At 47.9% G+C, this 22,522-nt stretch overlaps 2 protein-coding genes across 12 annotated transcripts in view; one reads left to right on the top strand and one right to left on the bottom strand.

Annotated features, from left to right (window-relative positions):
• NDOR1 (NADPH dependent diflavin oxidoreductase 1) overlaps nt 1-22,522 on the top strand; it is a 235,727-nt gene that overhangs the window by 106,021 nt on the left and 107,184 nt on the right. The gene's annotated exons all lie outside the window — the stretch shown is intronic.
• Nucleotides 1-22,522, bottom strand: part of EXD3 (exonuclease 3'-5' domain containing 3) — a 243,553-nt gene that overhangs the window by 175,977 nt on the left and 45,054 nt on the right. For 9 of the 11 annotated variants that reach the window (XM_052681279.1, XM_052681287.1, XM_052681289.1 and 6 more), the window contains one exon: nt 11,057-11,171. In XM_052681279.1, the coding sequence (XP_052537239.1) occupies nt 11,057-11,093 (37 nt within the window). In that variant the 5' untranslated portion in view covers nt 11,094-11,171. Of the gene's footprint in view, nt 1-7,593; nt 7,832-11,056; nt 11,173-22,522 lie in introns of all 11 variants that reach the window. The other 2 variants (XM_052681286.1, XM_052681280.1) reach the window with 2 other exon arrangements.

Below are 22,522 nucleotides of genomic sequence, written 5' to 3'. Positions count from 1 at the left end.
GGAAACAGTGCAGGAGCTGTTATATGAGCCCTGCATACCAATGGAAAGTCCTTTTAGAGCGAGATACTGAGTTACACTGCTGAATCAAAACTGAGAAAAACAGCTTAGTCTGCAATGTCCTGCAGCTTCCAAAGGTCTGTGCTCACTGCAGGCACTGCTGACGGTGGGGCACTGTCAAGTGGGGCACTGTGAGGTGCTGCTGCTACCCAGGGAAGCCAGGCTGGATTGTACAGCAATCTGTGGCTCTGGGCACTATTTTGAAGGATTTCTCAGGCCCGTGGGCTTTCAGTCCACCTGCATAACCATCACAGGCACTACGGAGCACTTCAGAAGTCCATCAGTGCCTCCGCATGTCTTATTGCCATTCCAAGAGTTGAGGAACTCACACGTCAGAATGGCAGAGCAGAGCACGGGGCTGCAGGCACTGCTGCCCACTGATCAGGACAAGCTGCGGCCCATGGCATAAAACAAGAGCATGTCCAAAACACACAGTGATGTCCTACAGGCTCTGGAGCAGTAGGCAGGTTCTGGTCGTCACATCCACGCTCCAGTCACCTGCATGCATGGGCAACATGCTGGGCTAGAAGCCTGCAGCTCCAGGGCAAATGAATAATACCGAAAGCAAGAACTGATTGAGCAATTCTGCTGGGTTACCAAGTGTCAGCCCACAGTTTGTTTAACACACCGTTCCTCTTCAGCTGGGAAAAGAGGAAAACTCCCAGTGGGCAGTGAGAGAGGATGAGGTACACACAGACACCGGTATGTGAGAAACACCCACAAGAATTCCAGCCCAGAATGTTATTTGTCAGCTGCCATCTTGCTGTGGTATCACAAAGAATGGGGTGCTCAGCAAGGAAGATGGAGGAGTTAAGTGAGCAGCTGGGAGTGGGACATCCCTCTGTTTTAGGAGGCATTTGGCATATGTAAACCACTCAGAATGGTTTACATGGAGCCAAACAGAAACTTAAAGAGATGCACAGCTTGATCCAGCCTGACTTCCTGAGGGTTCATTCCTCTTCAGGAATGACTAGAGTTCAAGTCTCCTCAGTCTTTAGCCTCACTCATTTATACTGCCAAGTTTTCGGGTTAGGGGTGTCCAAAAATTAGCTAAAGCAGGGAAGTTCGACAGTCCTTCCCACATTCATTTATTCATAGCTTTGTCTATTTAGGATGCACATTTAATGTAAAACATAATATTCATTAAGGCCTTTTGCATATTCCATGGCAGAACCAAACTGTACACTGCACTTCTGCATCCCTTCAAAAGCAGTTATGTCATTGTACACTGTTAGAGGCTGACACTAAAGATCTGCTTTTAACAACAGTTTGCCTTGCCCTGCATCAGCCACCACAGACATTTTGGAGCATAAGAAAAATGATGATGCGATAAAGTATAAAAAATCTTAAAATAAAAATGAGTTCAATCACATTCTGAAGGATGAGAAATATATAGGCTGTAACAGTGAGCAGTGGAGAGGAGGAGGTAGACTGGGACAGCTCTCCAAGGAGACCACAGTGCAGTTGGCCAGGGATTAACACAACCAAGTGCCTGCACTACAACTTGATCTTGAAAAGGGTGAACACAGTGTGAGATGTGGCTGAACGTAACGCTTAGCTGCAGTAGTTCTTTGCATTCTCTAGAGCATCTTCCATCCAGGAGTTGCAGCAGAACTTATGAACCACGATGGCTTGTGGCTCGGCCAGGAGGGAAGGCGATGGCTCTGAGCCCCTGGGAGCACCAAAGCCAATGCATCAGGATGTCTGCACTGGCTTCCTTGGCAATGCAGAAACAACACCAAGCCCTATTTGAGCAACCTACCACACTGTGCGTGAGTTTGTGGGCTGCAGTCACCTAAAATATTTTCCATCTGGTCGACCTCTTCCACTGCTATTTCTTTAAAAGACATTTGAAATAAAGAGATTTGAAACCTCCCTGTAAGATTTGCAGGCAGCCAAGAATTTATGTCCCTACTAATATCCTTTGCAGTGCTTTCTGCGATCGCTTGATCACTCTCTTGCAAGGCCTGCAACAGGCAGGCTGGAACTGGATGCCCTCCGAGGTCCTCTCCAACTGAAGCTGTTCTCTGACGCTACCAAGACACACCGCACAGCAGCAGTGCTCAGTGAAGCAGCATCGCAATGACTGCCCAGAGATGTGTATTGCTTGGGAGATGCTGAGCCCTCAATGTTTGTATTTTTCCTTTTCTACCTCGAGCAAGTGTCAGCCTCCTTAACCAGCTGCCCTCCAGGCCATACATTGCTGTTTACAGTGCTGGTAGATGCTGGGTGTCCTGCACACACTCCTGGCTGCCCAGCTCCAGTCCCCCACGGAAGGCTCAGACCCGGGCAGGGGCCACAGGGGCTCCACGTCCCCCAGCAGCCATGCCTGGAGCCGCCACACCGCTGTGTCTCCTCCTGCCCACTGGGATTCCAGCTGCAGCAGCACCATCTCCTCACAGCTACCAAAAAAACAAAACCAGAAAGCAACACCACCATCAGGAATTCAATTCCAGGACAAATCAGTTCTCTCTGAGCAGGGGAAGTCCTTCAGGAAAAAGCAGATGAGTTTTACTACCTGTGAGAAGACGCAGTGCAGAACACTTCTGTGAGAAAGCAGACTCCTACTTACTTTTATGTAAATGCTGTTTGCCCATTTGGTGCGCATATTTAAGTCAGTATCAAAGGAACAGAATGGGAACCCAATCATTGTCTCCGGCTTGGCTGGCTTACAGATCAGCTCCCAGCCTTTAATTCTAGGAAGTGAGTGACCACGAAGACTGCTGACAACCAAAGGCCCCCTCCTGCACTCCGATGTGCTGTTTGTCTTGGAAGTAGCCAGGTTAACGCTGCCCCATTCAGCCTGCAAGGGAATGTGGGGCAGACAGAAAGACGGACAAAGACACACAGAGAGACACTGCACAGCGCTGAGGGACAAAGACGGGCGGCGGGATGAAAGCGTGGAACGAAGGCAGGACCCAGCCAAGCCAAACAACGTTTTCCTTGAGTGATTACATCTGCCGGAGAGTCCCCAGCTTGCACTCTCCTTGCTGAGAAATTCCTTTAATTGTGTCTAAGGACATTTTAAAAATCCCAAGAAAAGGTCTGCTGCAATCGTGAAAGCCCTGAACTGCATGAACTTTTGTTATGCTGAATGCTGAGAGCTTGCTGCATACTTGTTGCAGTAAAAGCTGAAATTTGCTTTGCAGAAGATTTTTCTGAGGTAGAACTCTGGAGAGTGAAAATGGATAATAAATCTTCATTTCTTTTTCACAAGAAAAAAAAACAAAACAAACAAGCTTTGAAAAATTCTTCCCCCTCCCAGTGTCAGGGTAGCCAAGTAGAAAGAGCATCTGGAAGAAAATGAAAAAAGACACCTCCCCAAATTAGGCAAAATTAAGCGAGCCTACACAATCGGGCTAAAGGGATGCTGTGCAGAGGCAAAGGCTCTGTTCCGATCTCCAGCATTGCTCCTGAAGGCAGCAGTGCCAGCAGCTCCTCACTGCATGCTGTGGGCTGGAAGTGCCCAGCAGCACACCGACCTCAATGCCCGACAGCCACAGCTGGTCGGCTTTATGCATGGAAATCAATACCTGCAAGCCCAAAAGTCAGCTTAGTACCAAGTCTATCAAAAGAACCACAGTTCTGTCCTGATGGGAGCACTTGTGGGCTTACCTGCATCTCACCCGCACCACGGGTCCAGCAGCAAACTTCCCTCAACTTCAAGACAATTCTCTCACCATTAATTTGTCTTTTACCACTCACCGTGATAACTAGAAACACCACAGGGTTGACAGACTCAAGTACCACTTATTTCACCTCTAAATATATAAATACCTGCCTGCATCCAAAAATACAAGCATCTACATCTCAGGCGACAATGATTCTGTGATTCTAACAAGATAGTTGCATTTACCAGATTTGACGGCCAGGAAAAGAAAGGAGTCATTGCAAGATGCTGCGAAGAACAAGGCTCGATGTTAAAGGACAACGGAAATCCCAGGGGTGGTGCAGCTGGCCCCGCAATCTCATGTTCCACCCTGCCATGGTGTGAGACCACAAAGGTGAAAGTGTGTCCTGGGGCAACATCTAACAGCCACACAAAGGTGTGCTTTGGCATACACGCATATCCCAAGTGTGTGCAATGTGTGTTTGCTCGTACCTCAGCCAGCACACCCTGCGTGAGCTGGTCCCAGGCTGCTGGCAGAAAGACACAGCAGACAGTGGTACGTGCTCCCCACTGAGCTGCAGGGCAGGCAGATCACGCTGAGCTTTGTGCCTTCCACCATGCACAAGGTGTGGTGCAAAGCTCAGATAACCCAGACCCTGGACCCAGCAGCTCTAAACGCACAGTAGCACGTGGCCAGGCTGACACGCTGCCGCAGGAGCTGCAAGTGCTGTTGAAAGGATGCAAATGTGCAGAGGTCAGGATCATTCAGGTTTATTTTCTAAACAGTATGTGCTAAGCAACTTTAAAGCACTTGTAAATAGCACCTGCATCCTTGAAGTAGGCAGCCTTCCCAGGCAGAAGCACCTCCAGCCCCAGGCTCTGCTCCTCTCCAAAGTCAGGATTGTGCCCTTCAGAAACTCCAGCTCAATATCCACTGGACAACATTTCAGCAGTGAGGCTGAAGGGAGGTTCAACAGATAGAAGTGCTAGAAGCTGTAAGGGAATGGGCAGCATTCATCCTACCGTGCTGCTAGCCAAAAACGTGGGAGGCAGGGAGCCTGACCTGAACCCGTGAGCCCAGGGACCCAGAGCTCTCTGGCCCATAACCTCTAGCAGAGGGCAAGGGGAGCACACAGTTCGATGGGCAAGACTGTATGAGAACATCAACTCAATCATCTCAATCCTCAGAACTGGAAAGAGTTTCCTAAAAACAAGCGGTCTGTCAGGGATGAGGTTGGGTTTTTTGTTTAATGCTTAGTTACCCACTAAGGCAAAAACAAGAGGCTACGTTCACTTCCAGTAACTGTTGACCAAAGTGGAAAAGGAGTATTTAACAATAAAGTGCAAGAGTCCATCATGAGCAATAGCGACCATGTGCTTTTATGAAACAATAACACACCAACATGAAATAAATCAGTGCTTTTTAATTTAACAATGTAAATTACCCTCCCACCTGCTGTGAATCTTGCAAGGAGAAAGAGCAGGCTGCATATTTACCAAGCTGTCTATCCCCGTCTCAGTCTGTGCTGGCCTAATGCCCTGGGGTTAGACTGTAGGACTCTGTCATCTCTTGCACTCGTATGACCTAAGAAAGGGAATGTGGCCTTTTTCCCACAAGCCCAGAGTGAGAACATCATAAAAGCTGAACTTTAGCCCCCTTTTTGGGCAGGCAGCACAATAGCAAGGAGGATGCTGTTACTCCCTGGAGGCTCTGCTGCTGAAAAACATCACCAAGCTCAAGTAAAAGGTCAGTAGTTAGGATTGCATCGCTTGTTTTCTTCAGTTTTCCTCCTCCGTCAAAGGCAGTTAAACATTCTTTGCACACCCCCCTCCCTCCTTCTGAGAAATGCAGGAAGGAAGTGCTTGCAAAATAGTTTAATTTAAAAGAATGCACAATCACACACAGCAAACACGGCTTTAGTCTCAGAGCAGAACACTTCCATCGCCCCGTGGTTCCCACTAAAACACAAACGAGTCCCCGCAGCGGCACGGCCATCCCTCCCTCCCTCCCTCCCCACATGAAGGGAGGCCGCATTTTACTCCCAACCCCTTTTGTTAAGGGGCAGACACCTTGGGTGTGAAGATGTGCAGCTAAGTGCCACAGGCCCCTCTGCTCCTGCAGGCTCCTTACGACTTCCATCCAGTGACCCAGGGCTGTGGAGAAGGACAAAGCGGGCGCAGAAAGCCCCGGCAGCTCTCATCATGCTGCAGCGGCAGCAGGTGGCAGAGCAGGGGTACGGCACACGTCCCTACAACTAATCACCTCTGCTGCACCAGCACTGAGAAGCTCCCCTTTGATTTCACAGCACAATTTTCTGCCCATGTTTGTTACTCGCACCAGGCTGTGTGGGCTGCTGGCTTTAACTGCATCCTTTGCCTCTCCTGAATGTATCTGAAAGGGGCAGAGTGGGAAGATGCAGCTCTCATACTTCACCCCTTCCCGCAAAGGGGAACGCAGCCACCAGCAGACAACCCAGGGAAACCTTCTTTGATACCAAACACTTTATGCCCCACGACTCCATGTCAATCTCAACATAATTCTCTCAGTCACAATGGTACCTCTGGGCAATTTGCCTCTTTCTTTGACTTCTCAGAGGCATTCTGCAGCGAGGGTTTACTTCTCTTGAGCCATGCTGGCCACCAGCACCCAATGGGCTGACGACCCTCTCCCTGCTCTCCTCCACCCTCCACGGCCACGATCTCTGGAAACAAGCACCCCGTCCCTCACAGCCCCTCTGAGCACAGCACCACTTTGGCTCGGTGGTTTGAGCAGATCCGATCGTGTTACTGCCGCCCCGCGTTCCTCGCATTGCTGAGTTAGCATGCGGTGGATTGATTTCAAGTTGGCTCTCCTGTACTTAAGAGGGACGCTGTCAGCCCCGTCTCATTTTCTTTTAACCCATTGCTGTTACAGGACACGGCTAGATGAGAAAGGTAAGAGACTGGTGAGTGGAGGAACTGAGCAGCGCTGCACCCGCTGCTGCTGGAGGGTTCTTCCTCGGGAGCGGACAGCAGAGTCAATAAATGATTGACAGCAGATGTCAATAAATTGCCTGCTACAAGGATGCTAGGAAATGTTGCATGCTGTCAGTGTGAACTCTTTCCCACGTCCAGTCAAACAGCTTCCTTAAGGGGAGGAATAACACTTTTATTAAACAGTGTGTGGATTTGACAGCCTCATTTCTCTATCTGGAGACTTCACGTCTAAGACAGGATCTTGAAGCTTTGGGTGCCCGGTTTTGCTATTTTGCCTTTAAATGATGGTACAGCTTCAAACTGACAGCACCTTCTCTCAGCCTTCACTGGGGAGAAATCAGACTTTTCTTAGTTCCAGCCCTTTGCCCTGATGGGGAAGGGTTTTGTTTGCTTACTTCTGCTATTGTTTTTACAAACACACAGCTATTACTGATCCTTACCACCTCCTCTGCTCAGCCCATTTTACCTCCTTTTTCATTTGGTGTTATCCATGCCCATTTTTAGTAGACTTAAAAATAAATGTTAGCATTTCAGAGATGCCTTCAGATTTCAAACAAGGGCTGCAGAGTGCTGCGGTCTCCAAAGACCTTACACAAGAAATAATTCCCATCCCACAGAGCATCTGAAGGCATGTGAGAGCTTACTCCCCACCCACCTTCTACAAGCCCAGACAAAGGACAACAAAAGGAAGAGTCAGAAGAAAGAGAACAGCACAGTCCCAGCAAGCACATCTGGCTGCACAGCACGGTGCTCCTGCAGGTAGCCAGCATGGAGCTGGGCTGGTTTCAGACTCATAAAGCTGTTAAGAATTACCCACAGCTTTTTACATAACAGAACCAACTGCACTGAAAGGTGTTGCCACACAGCTATCATGTAAGTCAGTACAGAGAGAAAATCTCAAGGTGAGTTGCAGATTTACCATTAAGCTGGACTCTTGAGATGAATGTTACCTCAGCTCTCCAATGACACGGGGACACAGACAGGGAAAACTGGAGGTGTACTAACACACCATCATGCCCCAGCTGCTGTGCTTAGCTGATGCAGAGGGGTGAGCTCAGGCATGGAGTGCAATCCAACAGGCAGCGTCCATGTGGAGCAAGGAGGGCAGACACGCTTGCTTTGATGGCTGATAGCCTTCCTTTCCTTCAATCTCAAGCTCAAACCAGCTCCCTTGCTGTTGGATACCAGCTGTGGGAGGGAATTTTGGAGCAGTTTACATCAAAGAGCAATCGATGGCTTCAACAACATCTACAGGACGATGCAGGGTACATGGTAACACAGCCAGAGCTCTGACCATGTGCCTGCCCACCTTCAGAAGACTAACCTAGGTGCTCAGCCTTACACATACATCGTTCAGACTAGATGTACAGGGAAAACTGAACCTCAAACATTGGAACTTTGCTTCCCAATCAAATACTCTGGGACATCCAGTCATTCTGCAGGATTATACAGCTGCCTTGAGAGATGTTCCAGTGAGTGCATCACCTCTTAACAGCTGATCTTTGCAGGCGTGGCTGCCGCTATCAGAAACAAAATGAAATTCCCAGCTCAAACTTGGTAACAATTCTGAACCCATACTGAAGAAAGAAAACCAAACAGTTGGCTTAGGGAATGGTTAAAAAAGGTCACAGGACAGACAGGTCTAAAAATAATACTTAAATATTGTAATGCAGCTTTTAAACAAAGCCAGTAATATGAGAAAAAGGCCAAGATTCAGTTCAGAGCCCTTTTCTGGAGAGAGGCAAGGAACTGTATTCAGCAGAGGTGATTCATTTAAAGGTGAGGCTTCCGCCTTATTTATTTCCTCCTGCAAAGCATCACAGACTAACTTTGCCTCATCACTGCCCTACCCTGCAGACCTGACAGAAATCTCTGCCTCCATAATGCAGACAATGCTCACTTCCTTCCCCTGCAGCCAGACACATCACCCAGGGCTGTTGTGGAACAGAGTGCATCCCTGCTCACCTCCTCGGCTTAAGGCTCCACAGTCTGCCAGCCCAGCAGCTTCCTTATCAAACATCAGCCGTTTTTTTTTTTTTATGTTTTTTTCCTTTGTTAATCTTATTCTAAAGAAGAATGTTGATTATTGTGATACTTCACTAGGAAAGGAAGGGAAGCTCCTCAGCAGCCTGCTGTCAGACAAAGCTCTACAGATCAAACAGGGCTGCGCACAAATTCCAGCGGTTTGCACTCAGGTTGCCTCCAAAGTGTTTATGTGAGATGTGTGTTTTTCACCCTGCACTGCTGTGATTGTTTGCCTGGGCTGGGTGATGGATGGCGGAGAAGGTTGTGTCTGGAAATGTGCTCCGAAGTCGACAGGAAGCTGGGGAGGCCCTTGCCAGCACTTCCTTCCTCTGTACAAGGGCTGGACAGAATGGGAAAAGCCTTGGCTGTCTCCTATCCTGAGAAAAGTGCTGCCCTTCCAGCTGGATTACAGTAAAAATATTTTAATCTTTCACAAGATTATAATATCCTTCCTCTCTAACTATAGCTACATTGCTAGCAAGGCTTAGATAATGAAATGAATTGACAATGGAAAACTTAGGAGGCTACAGAAGCCTGGTGCTGGAAGCTGAGCACACAGACCCAAATGTCAAGATCCCTATCTCCAGCCAAAATGTAAATCATCAGTTGATCAGACCTGTGTAACCCAGAACTTTGACTGCAAGAGTAACAGGTAGTAAGCACTCCAGTAGAAGGCTTAAAATACACTGACGTAGGCTGGCAGTGTGTCCCTGCTGACAGCTTCGTTCTAGTGCCTGTTCTTAGAGAGCAGATCTAAACTCACAACATCTTTTATTTCTCCCAAAATAATGTTGCAATAAGCAATCTGTGAATGTTTTGACTGGATGACCCACACCTCTCTCGTGAGCTCCCAGGAAGGCTTGTGTTATGGCGTCTTCCCTCAAAGGCCTTTTTCCAAAGACCCTGCCTGAAGTCCTTCTGTGCGTGACTCACGAATGTGCACGACATCCTGATGTGCAATCGAGACACATTCACAGCAGTAAAAGCACGTCAGAGTTCTAAAGAAGAGAGATTCTCTCTTCTCATCCCCACGGCCAGCTGGGCAGTGCAGAAATGAACAACAAAAGATCCCCTTTTCTTCCAAGCTACCAAAAGAATTGCTTAAAATATTTCCACCCTTGAATTTTCAGATTCAATTCCACAGACAAGATCTTCAGTGTTCAGAATCCCAAACTCAACAATTTGCTCTGCCTACACACATATGGACAGTGACAGCAAAACAGTATGGCAGAAAGGTGGCAACCATGAGGACAGCTCTCTCTGCTGTACCAGTAAGGGGATATTCTAACAATCCCTCCAGGTAGACACAGTCTGGATGGGTTTGCTTGAGCAAGTCTAAACAGGGAGGAAGAAACCATCTTGACCAGAGAAAAAGGAAAAGGAAAAGGAAAAGGAAAAGGAAAAGAAAAAGAAAAAGAAAAAGAAAAAGAAAAAGAAAAAGAAAAAGAAAAAGAAAAAGAAAAAGAAAAAGAAAAAGAAAAAGAAAAAGAAAAAGAAAAAGAAAAAGAAAAAGAAAAAGAAAAAGAAAAAGAAAAAGAAAAAGAAAAAGAAAGAACAAAAGCAAAAGCAAGCAAGCAAGCAAGCAAGAAATCCCCCAAACTTGTTGGGAGACAAGTTATGGGAGACAAGCAGACAGCTCCCATAACAGTCTCTATTCTGAAAAAGGAATCAGACTAAAAACCTCCTCCATTAACAAAGAGTGGGGAACAATGGAAACTGTCAAAAAATAGCCCTCACGTCAGAAACAAGAATGCCCCTTTACACATCCAAAAAAGCACACAGCTGAGCCTGGGAGGCTGTCAGGCACAGCTTCTGGCTTACGTGTCTCCCAGGCAGTTATCTGCAGAAACTGCCAGAAGAACCAGATGATACTGAATTCCAGTAACCAAAGATGGGGATGGAAGAAGAAAGGAAATTTTTGGCAGGACTGAGCCAAAATAATGAATTCCTGTCCATTCAGTCTCTGCACCAAGGATCCAGACACCAAAACTTTGTAGGACATGACAACAGTATGTGTGTGCATCTTCCCTTGGTCTTACTTTATAAAGCAATTACAGAAGAAATTCAAGAGAAAACTGAATTACAGATAAAATGTGAATGAGCCGTGTAATACAGTAATAAAAATGGTACACACTTCTGAATTTGTGGGAAGTTACTGAGCAATTGTTGTAAACATTTTCAACCTGGGATACAAATAAACACTGGTATCTCGCTGTGCACCCACCAAAACTCCGAGATCCGACCACCTGCGTGGCGTGCAGTGTGGCACTGAATTCAACGCTTTTGCTCTGCTTGTGACCCAGCATTCTCCTCCAATAGCAAATGGAAAAGAAACGATGCCAAATGCCCAAAAGGACAGGTAAATGTCGAGAGGAGCAGAAAACTCACCAGCAGGCCGATCACTTGAGTTGCCCTCTTGACTCATCCTCCCACAGTTGGCACCGAATCAGGATGCTGAGGTTAATGGCCTACAGCTCGGAGCTGGTGGGCCAAGCTCTTGCTTCTGAAAAAGAGGAAGGCAGTGTTATGATCAAACTGTAGGAACTGAACCCTGCGTGGCAAAGGAAATATGGTGTGTATGGTGCACAGCCTTTCTGCGTAACCAAGGTAGTGGACAAACTATGTGAGTTCATGGCTTCTCACAGAAATCACAGTACATTGCCTGGAGATCAAAGAAGTGAGCAGGGAATTGGTAAAGTCAACTAAAAAGTCACCAAACACCGGCATGAAACCTCATGAAAGTCACTGCATACAGTTAAAACTACATCTGGTTCCTGGAATAGCACAAGATTAGATTTCAGTTTTCAATTGCACCAACAGGAGTCTTTATCACTGTTTACTTGATTGAGAAAACCAAAAAACAGACCTAACTAACCTCCAAAGTGGACAGTGAACATGAAAGCATGTTTTTGCCACAGTCAAGCAGCTCCTCCTCTTTGTTTGCTTGCCCTTCTACTCATCACATCTTGATTGTGGTAGAGTTGGGAACAGAACCCATGTCTCCCAAATCCCAATCCAGTGCCTTAACCACAACATCCTTCCTGCTGAATCACACTGCAGAATTGTTTATCAGGAAGGAAATTCCCCCTTGAGAGTACTCACTCTGAGTGTGCTGGTGGAACACAAGTGCTTAGAAAAATACACATGTAGCAGGAATAACAACAAGTGATTTAAGTCACTGTACAACAGGCTAAAGGTACATCAGCATTTCAGCTTTTGTTTGCAGCAGTATGAAGAAGGCAGCATCTAGCAGGACATTACACAGAGTAAGCATCCAGATGTGCTCAGAGTAACAGCCCCCTGGTCTTCAAAAGATGATACGTAACTTCAGAAACATCCATCCCACGTTGAGCATTAGGCACACATCACTCTGAGGGGGGAGATCCAAAGGTTTATACTCTTACCAGGCACTGCAAAGATCACTTTTTGTAGCATTACACACTAAGCTGCTAAGTGCAAGCAGCTGTAGAGTGTGATCTTAGGGTCAGAATTAACCTCAGCATCTTGTAACAGCAAAGGGCCTTCACTCTCTTTAAGGTTTTCAGCCAAAATTAAATGTACAGTGGAAGGAGATAGCAGAAGTGGAGCAAATATTTTTAACCTAAGCATAGCTTTCCCCATCAGCCTCCCAGAAAACAAAAGGATTGTATTCGTCTGCAGTGTGTCGCAGTACACAACCCTCTGATACAGCAAGTTCACGCTCCAGGATTCTGAAGAATTTGGCTCTGTTCAGCAGTTGGGCAAAGAAGAAGCATTTCCCTACCTGCAAGCCATGGCTTCTCCTGAGAGAGCACCTACAGCAACCGACATGAAGGTGCCTGGGCAGATTCCCGGAGCTCCGACAAGACTTCTGTTACACTCCCTCTTAAATGTCACTGTATGGGATTCCAGAAGGACTGTCTTTTGGGGGGCAGGGAACCCAAATGAAGCCACGGTGTTGTGTGGTCACGTTCATAGATCTAGAGCAGCTTTTAAACAGCACACAACATGCCTGGCCGGCTGCCCCAAGAACAGGCCCACGCCAGATGCTCTCATGCTCTGGTGCACAGGGCTGCCATGGGCTGCAGGACAGCTATGGGCCAGGTCTACCCCACAGACACAGCCTGAGTGCCAAAGGTGCTCTGCTGGAGCACCAGCCACACTGCAAGGAAGAGCCTTCTCCCTAAAGGAGCCCGGCCCGAGGGCAGCCATCCCGCCACGTAGCCACATACCCTACAAGCTTCTGTTCCCCACAGCCATCTGCTGCATTTGATCGTTAAACTCCAGGACTGCAGTGACTGCAGTGAAGCACCTCTCAAACCAACTGCAGGGGGTACTGGTGCAGCTCTGGAGACACACGGCCCCTATGTGGGCGCTTCAGCTGGGATCCATCCATCACATGCAGCTCACACGACCTGGGCCTTTCCACTGACCAGTGGAGATGGGGCACCCCCAGGAGCTCCCCTGGATGCTGCTGACCATAAAGAAATGCCTATGGAAAACCAGTATCTCTGCTGACCCTCCAGAGAGTCTGGACTAGTCTAACTGAATGTCTAACCAATTGATTTCCCTCCATACCATTAATTCTCCCCAGAGTTGAATATATGCATGTGCTGGCCCATACACAGCACATACAGAAACACACCAGATATTGCCAGGCAAAGCACCAGCATGAAACAAACAAATGTAACTCTTCTGAAATTTGGTGTTTTCAATCTACTGCCTACTCTTTCTTAAAGGTTACTTTAATTGCCTGTGCTTTTTGTATTAATATACCTACATGGAGGTCAACAGTGCCAGACTCTTTTTGATGCTGTGATAAGAGGCAATGGGCATAAAGTGAAATAGAGCAAATTCTGTTTAAATATCAAAATTACTCATCCCAGCTCAACTTTGGCCTAAGTCAGCAGTGACCTGAGGGAGGGCATAGCTTTATGTCTTCCATCTCACAGTGCGTTCCCATCAGTTTCCAGTGGGGAATAACACCATATTAGTAGGTAATGGCTGTGATGGATGTCTTCTGCTTGGTTCAGTGCTTTCCTCATACAGCAACAGAACAGTTGAAGAAAAACGCTTCTGCAAATTGCTGCCAAACTGCTCCACCAGAGACACTGTCAGAGTCACTGAATGGCTTTGGTTGGAAGGGACCTCAAAGATCACCCACTTCCCACCCCCTCCCACAGGCAGGGTTGCCCACACCAGCTCAGTTTGGCCCTGGCCCATCCAACCCAGCCTTCAATGCCTCCAGGGATGGGCACCCACAGCTCTGGATACGTGCCGGGGCCTCACTGCTCTCTGCAGAAAGCATTTCCCCCTCACATCTAACCTAAATCTCCCCTCCGTAAGTTTAAAGCCATTCGCCCTAGTCCTGTCACCAGGTATAAAGTTGGTGTCCCTCCTGCTTGTAAGCTCCCTTCAGATGCTGGAAGGCCACAGGTCTCCCTGCAGCCCTCTCCTCTCCAGCTGAACGCCCCCAGCTCCTTGCCTGTCTTCACAGGAAAAGCGCTGCAGCCCTCTGAGCATTTTCCTGGCTCTTTCTATTTTATGTTAAGCCCTTGGTTTGGAGACTAGTGCCAGGCAGGAGTGCTTTAGCTCACACATAACACGTGCGTTGAACAACACGTGCGCTGTGAAGCAGAGCACCTAGCAAATGTCCCGTGGCCGTGATGGCGCAGGTGGGGAGGCACAGCCAGCACTGCTCACGGCTCTGCTTCCTCACACTACAAAACACCACACCAGGAGCTGCAGATTGCTCAGACAGGGCAGGCCGTTGCTGCAGAACGGGAGCAGGGCGCTGGGCCCAGCACCAGCAGGGATGAGCAGCAGCCTCCCTCGCAGCGTGCCATCCCACCCCGCGGCACCCAGCTCCTCAGGGCCCGAGCAGCATGTTCACAAACCTCTCCCCCCAGAAAGCAGCCTCACCAAAGCAAGCAGGAGGTTTCAATTCCGCTCAGCTATGGAAAACAATGTGAAAGTGTGAAGTGAGAGTAACTGAAAGTGTCAGAAACAAAGAGGACAGCGACCAGGAAGTGATGTTTATTTGTATTCTCCATGCTGGGATTGCTAAGCCTACCTCGCATTCTTGCAACCTGGCTTTTATTGCTTTATTGTTACGGAATGTACAAGCACACACAGCCAAAGAGACCAGCATCAAGGATTCCTTTCTCAAAAGCAAATGAATCAGAAGTGCGAGTAAGGCTTGCCCCAGAAGCCCTACTGAAAGCCTTATCCAAAGTCCACGAGTGTCTCTTAACCGACTTTTACAGACTTTGGATCCTGGACTAAATCCATTTCAGCAGACATGGAGCCAGATTTGGGTTTCCAGCTTCTATCAGTCACAAAATCAACCTCTTCCCAGGACTGAGCTCCAGACTGGGAACACACAGCACCCAAATATCTGTTGCATTCCTGGATTATGTCACCTCAGACTTCAGTCTGTCACACTTTGTCACTGCCTACTGCTGAGTGTGTTCACAAGCAATCCCAGCAGACTGTGATTTCAAAGTGGAAAAACGTTTCATCCATCCACCTTTGTAGCTCACACTGAAACGCAGTTTCATCTGTCTTTATAATAAATTGTTTATCACATCAGTCTTTTAACTAATGAGAAACTTCAATTCTCTGTGCTAAGGATATGGGGTGGTGGGAAGCTAACTGCCTCCTGTTGTGCCTTTGGATTGCCACTGGGTCCCAATGAGCTCTCTCTTTGCTTCACGTAAATGGAATTCTTTCAAAATGCTCATTGGCTTTGGAACAGTTAAGGAAATTATTTTACACCATTATTATCATAATAAGATTCACTGGAATAGCTGATGGCTTGAAACAGAAATGAGTAGAGTCATGACATTCTAGAGTACCTCCTCTGCCTCATTAGGAGGAATTAGAAAGCAGCTGACAAAATATCAACAGATATCCAACACTGCTATGGATTGCCACGGCTTTCAACTTCAGCATGGTGAAACTGCCACTTCATTTTGTACATGCTGTACTCCTGACAGTAGAGCTCACCTTCCCTTATTCAAACAGCAGCCTCACCTCTTCCCTTCCTGCATGGGAAGCAGTTTACCACCAGTGTCTGACTGAAGGTAATGCAGTGACTACACTACATCTGCAAGGCCTCTGGTAAGGTCCAACACTGCATCCTTATCTCTAAACTGGAGAGCTACGGATGTGAATGGTGGACTATTTGGTGGATAAGAAATTGGTTGGATGGTCAGAACCAGAGGGCTGTAGTCAGCAGCTCTATGTCCAGGTAGAGGCCAGCGACGAGCAGTGACCCCTGGGGGTCCATCCTGGGATCAGTGCTCCTCAATGAGGCTCAACAAGGCCAAGTGTGAGGTGCTGAAAATGGGTCGGGGCAATGCCAGATATGAGTACAGATGGAAGAACTTAAGAGCAGCCGTGCAGAGAAGGACGTGGGGGTCCTGGAGGGCACAGAGCTGCACACGAGCAGCAGTGTGCGCCCGCAGCCCGGGAGGCCAGCAGCACCCTGGGCTGCACCAACAGAGGGCTGGCAGCGGGCAGGGAGGGGATTGTCCCCCTCTGCTCTGCCCTCGTGAGGCCCCATCTGCAGTACTGCGTCCAGGCCTGGGGCCCCCGGCGCAGGAAAGACGTGGGGCTGCTGGAGCGGGTCCAGAGGAGGCCACGAGGACACTCAGAGGGTGCAGCACCTCTGCTGCAAAGACAGGCTGAGGAGCTGGGGGTGCTCAGCCTGGAGGAGAGCAGGCTGCAGGGAGACCGCATTGCAGCCTTCCAGTTCTTAGGGGGAGCTTATGAACAGCAGGGAGAATGACTTCTTACACTGTGTGATAGTGGCAGGACAGGGGAGAATGATTTTAAACCAAAAGAAGGGAAATTTAGGTTAGATGTTAGAGGGAAATTCTTTACCCAAAGGGCAGTGAGGCCACAGCACCGTGCCCAGAGCTGTGCTGCCTCATCCATGGAGGTGCCCAAGGCCATGGATGGGCCCTGGGCATCCTGAGCCGAGGGGCAGCCAGCCCATGGCAGGGATGGGACTGGGAGCTGGGAGAGCCCTTCTAACCTAAGCCAGTCTGTGATTCTGAGATTACATCCAGGAGATACTGGGGCTGGGCAGAGATAAACCTAACAGAACTTCCTGCAATGAGATGAAGCCTCCTTTTCAAAGGAAAGGAATAAATACTTAAAAAAAAAAAAAATAAAAAATCACAGCTGAAACTTGAATCCCTGAAAGCATAGAAGACCTTTAAATGTGATGCTTCAGTGCCTTCTGCCTCCAAACTCTCCCACTTGAGGTACACGGTGACTCCCAAGGCACGTGTGAGTCAGAGGAAGGAGCTCAGGCACACACTCACCCACACAGGGCTTCTGTTGCTGCTTGTCCCACACAGATCAGTGCCCAGGCATTTGCCTATCAGAGCATTTGGTGAGAATACTGCTTGTCCTTTCTTCCCGTAAATCTGAACACTCATGACTATGGATAACAAAGTAAATACATGATTCTTAAGAATTCCTGCAGCCTCCCGAATTTCCTGGGGGACAGTTTGCTACCTGACTTCCTAGAAGCTAATTGCACCAAGAGGAAGAAGCCTGCTCACAGCCTGCCCTGCCACTGTATGCCGGCTTGGAGCATCAGAAGGGCTCCAGCCTGACATTCTTCATCACCTGCAAACCTCCACTCCCACCAAGAGGCTCCCACAGGCCAACAGCACACACAAGCACAAACCTCTGTAAGTTCACGTGCAGCACTACGGCTGCTGGTCTCTGCCCTTTCTTATTTCCCTCCATCTCTTCAAAGTACTTATGAAGCCTTCCTGCTCCATCAGCAGCTCCACAGAGCAATTTCCCCCTGCCCATCTCGCTGCCCTTACGCATCCATCACATTCGGTCTTTTGGAAATTTCACGCTGCAAACAAGAGGCCCAACCCGAGGCACTGCTGAAACCCAGGGCAGGGCTGCGGGTCCCTCCCCGGTGCCCACGGCTCATTCCGCAGCACGGTGCCACGAAGGATGCCGGCTCTGGCCAGCGAGGTGCTGCAGCGCACACCCACGGCTCCCTTCAGAGGCCGCAGCAGCGCAGCCCTGTTTGCTGGACTCGGGCACCCTCTGCTGACAAACCACCGCCGAGCCGCTCAGCCCAGCGGCAAGCCCGCAAGTTGCAGGCTGGAAGGGCCGCATGGTGCTGATGTAATCCTCAGCTCCTTTTCTAGAAGGGCATCGTGAGACTTAAAATGCCTTATCTCCTATTTGTTTATTCAGATATTTCTGCAGGATAATACTGATCACAGGTGCACCTCCTTCATCTTGGTTTGCTGATTTGCTCTGGTAAGTGAGCCCACAGCATAACAAAAGCCACCCTACTCTCGTATCTTTGTTTCCTAAAACCTTCTGTATTTCTCATCCTCTCCACCTACCACTGCCCTCCAGCACCTTGTGTGCAAACCCTTCCTCTCCCTTCATCCCAAAAAGGCACATATCAGCCTAAATCCAACACCAGTTTGGAAGATGACAAGGGCAAAACCCAAAGCGCATGGGTCAAAGTCTGGCATCAGTGAACAGTGCAGACCCAGTTCCATACTTCTGCAGGAGCAGAGGAGGTGGAAGCAGGAGCTGGGCCTGGCAGGGCTCTGTGCCACCCTGCAGCAGGGGAGGGAAGATGTGGTCACACACACCTCTGCCACACACCCAGCACTGACCCCACAACGTGTCCTGCACACAGGTCTCATGCAGGTGAGACCTGCAGTAACCTTTGAGTAACCTGCCAAGTGATGCAGGTACACCAAGATGTATGAGTGGGACTTGCAGCACCCAAACTCTCTGGCAGTGGAATGAAAGGTTAGCTTAGCTAGGCTGTTGGCTTGATGCACCCTGACCACTTCAGGATTCCAGCTGAACAATGAACAGAGAACATTCTGTGTAAAGGCAGCAGTGAAATAGAAACTCAACCTTCTGAGAGGTGTTGACACGAGAGGATGATTTTCAGCCTCAGTCTTATCTGCATTTTTCTGCTGCTTGCTTTTTCTGTATTCACATGAAGAAAAGGCCCAAAGAATAAGCTCTGCTTGCCAGTTTGCTTATGCTGGTAAACCAGAGGAAAGCTTTCCAGGCTTTCCATTTGTGCTGGTATTTTCTAAATGCTCTTTCAAGAACCTGAAGGTGGTACCAGACCAAGGCTCTCCCAGCACAGCACTGTGCTTCCTAGTGAACCTTTAAAACTTACACAAACTTTGGAAATACACAATGCGGAATTTTTAACCAGAATCAAAATTTAAATAAAAATTTCACAGAAAATAGAAAAGCAGGTGAAGGTGGCACACAATTTACCAATTTCATTCCAAGTTGCTGACCACAATTGAAAATAACTGCAACAGACACGAAGCCTTGCAAAGCTATAGGACCCAGCAATGGTGGTGGCTGCAATGGAACATGTAGCTCCTTCTTACTAGAAGACACAGTGTAAACGTGCTGTAAATGTTGACAGTTCAGTAAGTTGAGTGCTCCCTCCCATTCCTCCCCCCCACTTTAATCTTAGTGCACTGTTTTATTTCCAATCATAGAAGAAACTCATGCTAACAGCATAACCAGAATAGCTTTGCAGACTTCACTGCTTCCCAAAACAGAGCTGGAGCAGTTTCGTTTTGACTTCTTCAGGCTCTTTGCTTCCCAGCAGTTTGATTTCAAGTTTAGGCACCACGATTAAGCAATGAAGCCAGCACTGTTAACATCTGTCCAGCAATGTGTGACAGAGAGCATGCGAATGCTTTCTCCTGGATTGCAGAGGAAGCTTCACTACTCTGCACAAACCTGTTTGTTATCTTTTTGAACACATGAGCCATCCTCCAGAGTCCAACACTTCCAAAAGGCTCTGACTGAGGGGCTCTGGGAGCGTGGCCATGACAGCTGAGGTTGCCACTCGTGCCAGCTGCTAGCCCACCTTCCCCTGCCAGCAGTCTGCCCAGGAGCACAGCTGGCCCAAACCTGCGCAGCACACGGCTCTGCTTTCCATTTTGGCACATTAACGTGAGCAGTGGGTGAAAGTATTTGTGCGAAACTGCTGTGCTCTGAGCTAGAGGAACGGAGATACAAGGACACATTCCTTCTGCAGCACTAATAAACAGTGGGGGACAGTCATGTCCTAAATTGTTGCAGCTGTCTGGCCAGCAGACGTGAGTCAGAACTCTAACATGGATCATCAATGCAGGCAGGAGCATGATCTGAACTTTTACCTTCTGCTGAATGCTTCACTTCAGGGTCGCTCCATAGGGATCACCAGGAGAGGGACTTCAGCCCTATCTGCACTGCAGAGCTTTGGAAGCACAAACGAGTTGGTAAACTTGCAGTAGAAATCATCGCTTCCTGACTCACAGATGCTCAAGCAAACTTCCAGACAAAACGGATGCAATTTTAAGAATCGTGTCCTTTAGGGCAGGAGGGAGGGAGGAAGGTTTGTTTTTGACAAAACAAAGTTGAAGCTTTCCTGCTCCTGGGGGCTCTGCCCTAACAGCTGTAGCTATAGACACAACACTGAACACATAAGCTTTTACTGGATGAATGAGTAATCTCACCAATCCAGTAAATTTTCTCCATCTTGATGTGCTTCCTTTGCTAATCTCCCTTTCTGTTCACTCAGAGGAGCTTAAACTATGCCATGCTGATTTATATTTGATAATATTCACTCCAGACCAGGTCTAAACACTACAATAATCCAAGGATTTCCTCTCAAATTGACATTCCTCTGTTATTGCTGTCATGAGCAAATCCCTCAGATCCCAACCGTCTGCAGCTTTGCATCTTCCATCCCAGATCGGAGTTACAGCAGTGCTCTGCAGCTCACACAGGATTCAGGCTACATTCAAATTGCTGGCACCACCTTCATTTTCTGCAGGCACTGTCACAGTATGCCTTGTACAAACTGCCAGAATTCAGGAGGAATTCCACAAGCTATTGGCATTTTCATTTCTAGGTTATCTTGTCAGGCTTGACCCAGATTTTCTTCAGGTTTTTCTCACTTGAGATCTGATATGCCTTGTCAACAACATGAAGCCTGTTGTTCTAATAAGTTTTACCTCTTATTTATGTTTGGCTTTGATGTGAGCATCTCTGTGTGTAGGTCCCTGATCCCCTTCAGGGAACATCTTCATTAAAGGCCAGAAATGCAAGAAACAAAAAGGCCTGCCATTTCGCTATTACTTCATGAACCCCTTACCTTATAAAAGCCTGAATTCTCTGAAGAGCAATCTCAGTTTCAGAGAGACCTGACATCCTGAGAAAGAGGGCAGCAAGGAGGCAGAACATCAGATGGCACTGGTGGCCTTGTTTGAGCACTGAGAAGACCACTGTCTCACACAGCTCAGCTATTCCATCCAAGGGACTAAAAGCCCCACGAGGACTCACTCTTATCCTCGCTCTTATCCTTAGTGAAAGGCTCCTTGCTGTTTCTGTCCGAGCAAGTTTTGGTTTTACTGTCATTTCCGAATGACATCAAGGTCAATCAAGATTGCTTCTCAAGGTCAACCAAGTCTCAGTCAAGCTCCCAGAACTGGAAGCCAATGACTTCACCACGCTTACCCTGCACAGCTCCTCACCTTCCACTCACAGCAAGATACACAACCTTCCCATGGTGCAAGGCTCATGTGAAAGCCCGGAAAGCCAAATAAAATCTGATCACGTTTTTTATAATATACAATGTGGCACACAGTGCGTGCCAAATTTTGGTCCCTTCCCAAGCCGTTTCAGTGCTATCCATACCATGTGTGATAGTAAGCTGATGTGAGAGTTCTTTCTCACCTTTTGTCTCCTGAAAAAGCTTAGAGAAGGTCTTCAGTAAGTAGGCTTTGAATGCAGTGTTTATGCCATGAGTTGGATTAATGAAGTCACAGTTGGTGGTGGAAACATCTTTCACATGGGAGACAGGTTTGTAATCGCGTTCAGGGGTGTTGGTACTGTTCAGAACAAGGAAGATTTTGAAGCTGAAACTTTGCTTTTCTCACAGCATTCCTTCCTGCACCACATAATAACAAACCCTACCTCAACCACCTGGGGTGGGAGCCAGGGCTCTGCACTGAAGATGGGTCTGCAGTGACTCTCTCACTGCCCTTTGCTTACCTGCTATGGGAGCCAGCCAGGGCTTTCCTTTCCATCCTCCTCACCACCACTCAGCAAATGGATCTCACAATTTCAGGAGAAACAGAGTACTCAAAGGCTCAGATTAGTTCCCAGAAGTGGTGTGCACAGGGCTGCACATGGTTGCTGAGACTGGCTGCTCAGACCAAGAGATGCCAGCGTGATAGAAAAACCTCCACCACTGCCTACAGAACTTGAGCAAAATGTTGTATTAGCCAGCTTTGGGATTGTTAGATATCCATAAACAATATTATTAACCTGAAAGGCATGTGTTTTTCTCAGTATGATTTATTAGCTGTAGTTACAGTTGCAATAATGATGGTCTAATTTTTCACCAAGTACTTCAGCTTATGCATAGTTTTAACCACCTTTTGAAAGACCTTCAATAATGACGAATCAACTCATAAAACAATAAGAAAGTTGAACCAACATATTATTCTCCCTTAAGCATGGGCAGGAATATCTGATTTATGTCTGCCAAATGATTTGGCGTCTGAACAACTGGCAGCAAACTCAAAGTTAAATAGCAAAGCTGTGGGCAACCGCTGAAAAGATCAGGATTCTTTCCCTTTTCATTTCTACACGAAATGTCTGCTCAGGGGTGATACAATCTAATTCACTTGTTCACAGGGCACCAAGTTAGCTACTTCAAGCAAGCGTGACTACACTGCTTTGCCACAAGGCCATGAGGTGTCTCTTGTGAAGCTTTACATATGCACAAGTACACACTTGATCAAAGTAACCGCCGCAGAGATCCCACCCTGCACAGCTCTC

This window comes from Tympanuchus pallidicinctus, unplaced genomic scaffold, assembly GCF_026119805.1.
Source record: "Tympanuchus pallidicinctus isolate F22 unplaced genomic scaffold, pur_lepc_1.0 scaffold19, whole genome shotgun sequence".
Taxonomy (NCBI): Eukaryota; Metazoa; Chordata; class Aves; order Galliformes; family Phasianidae; genus Tympanuchus; species Tympanuchus pallidicinctus.
Note: the sequence above shows the minus strand (reverse complement) of the source record. Positions and strands in the feature narration are given on the sequence as shown.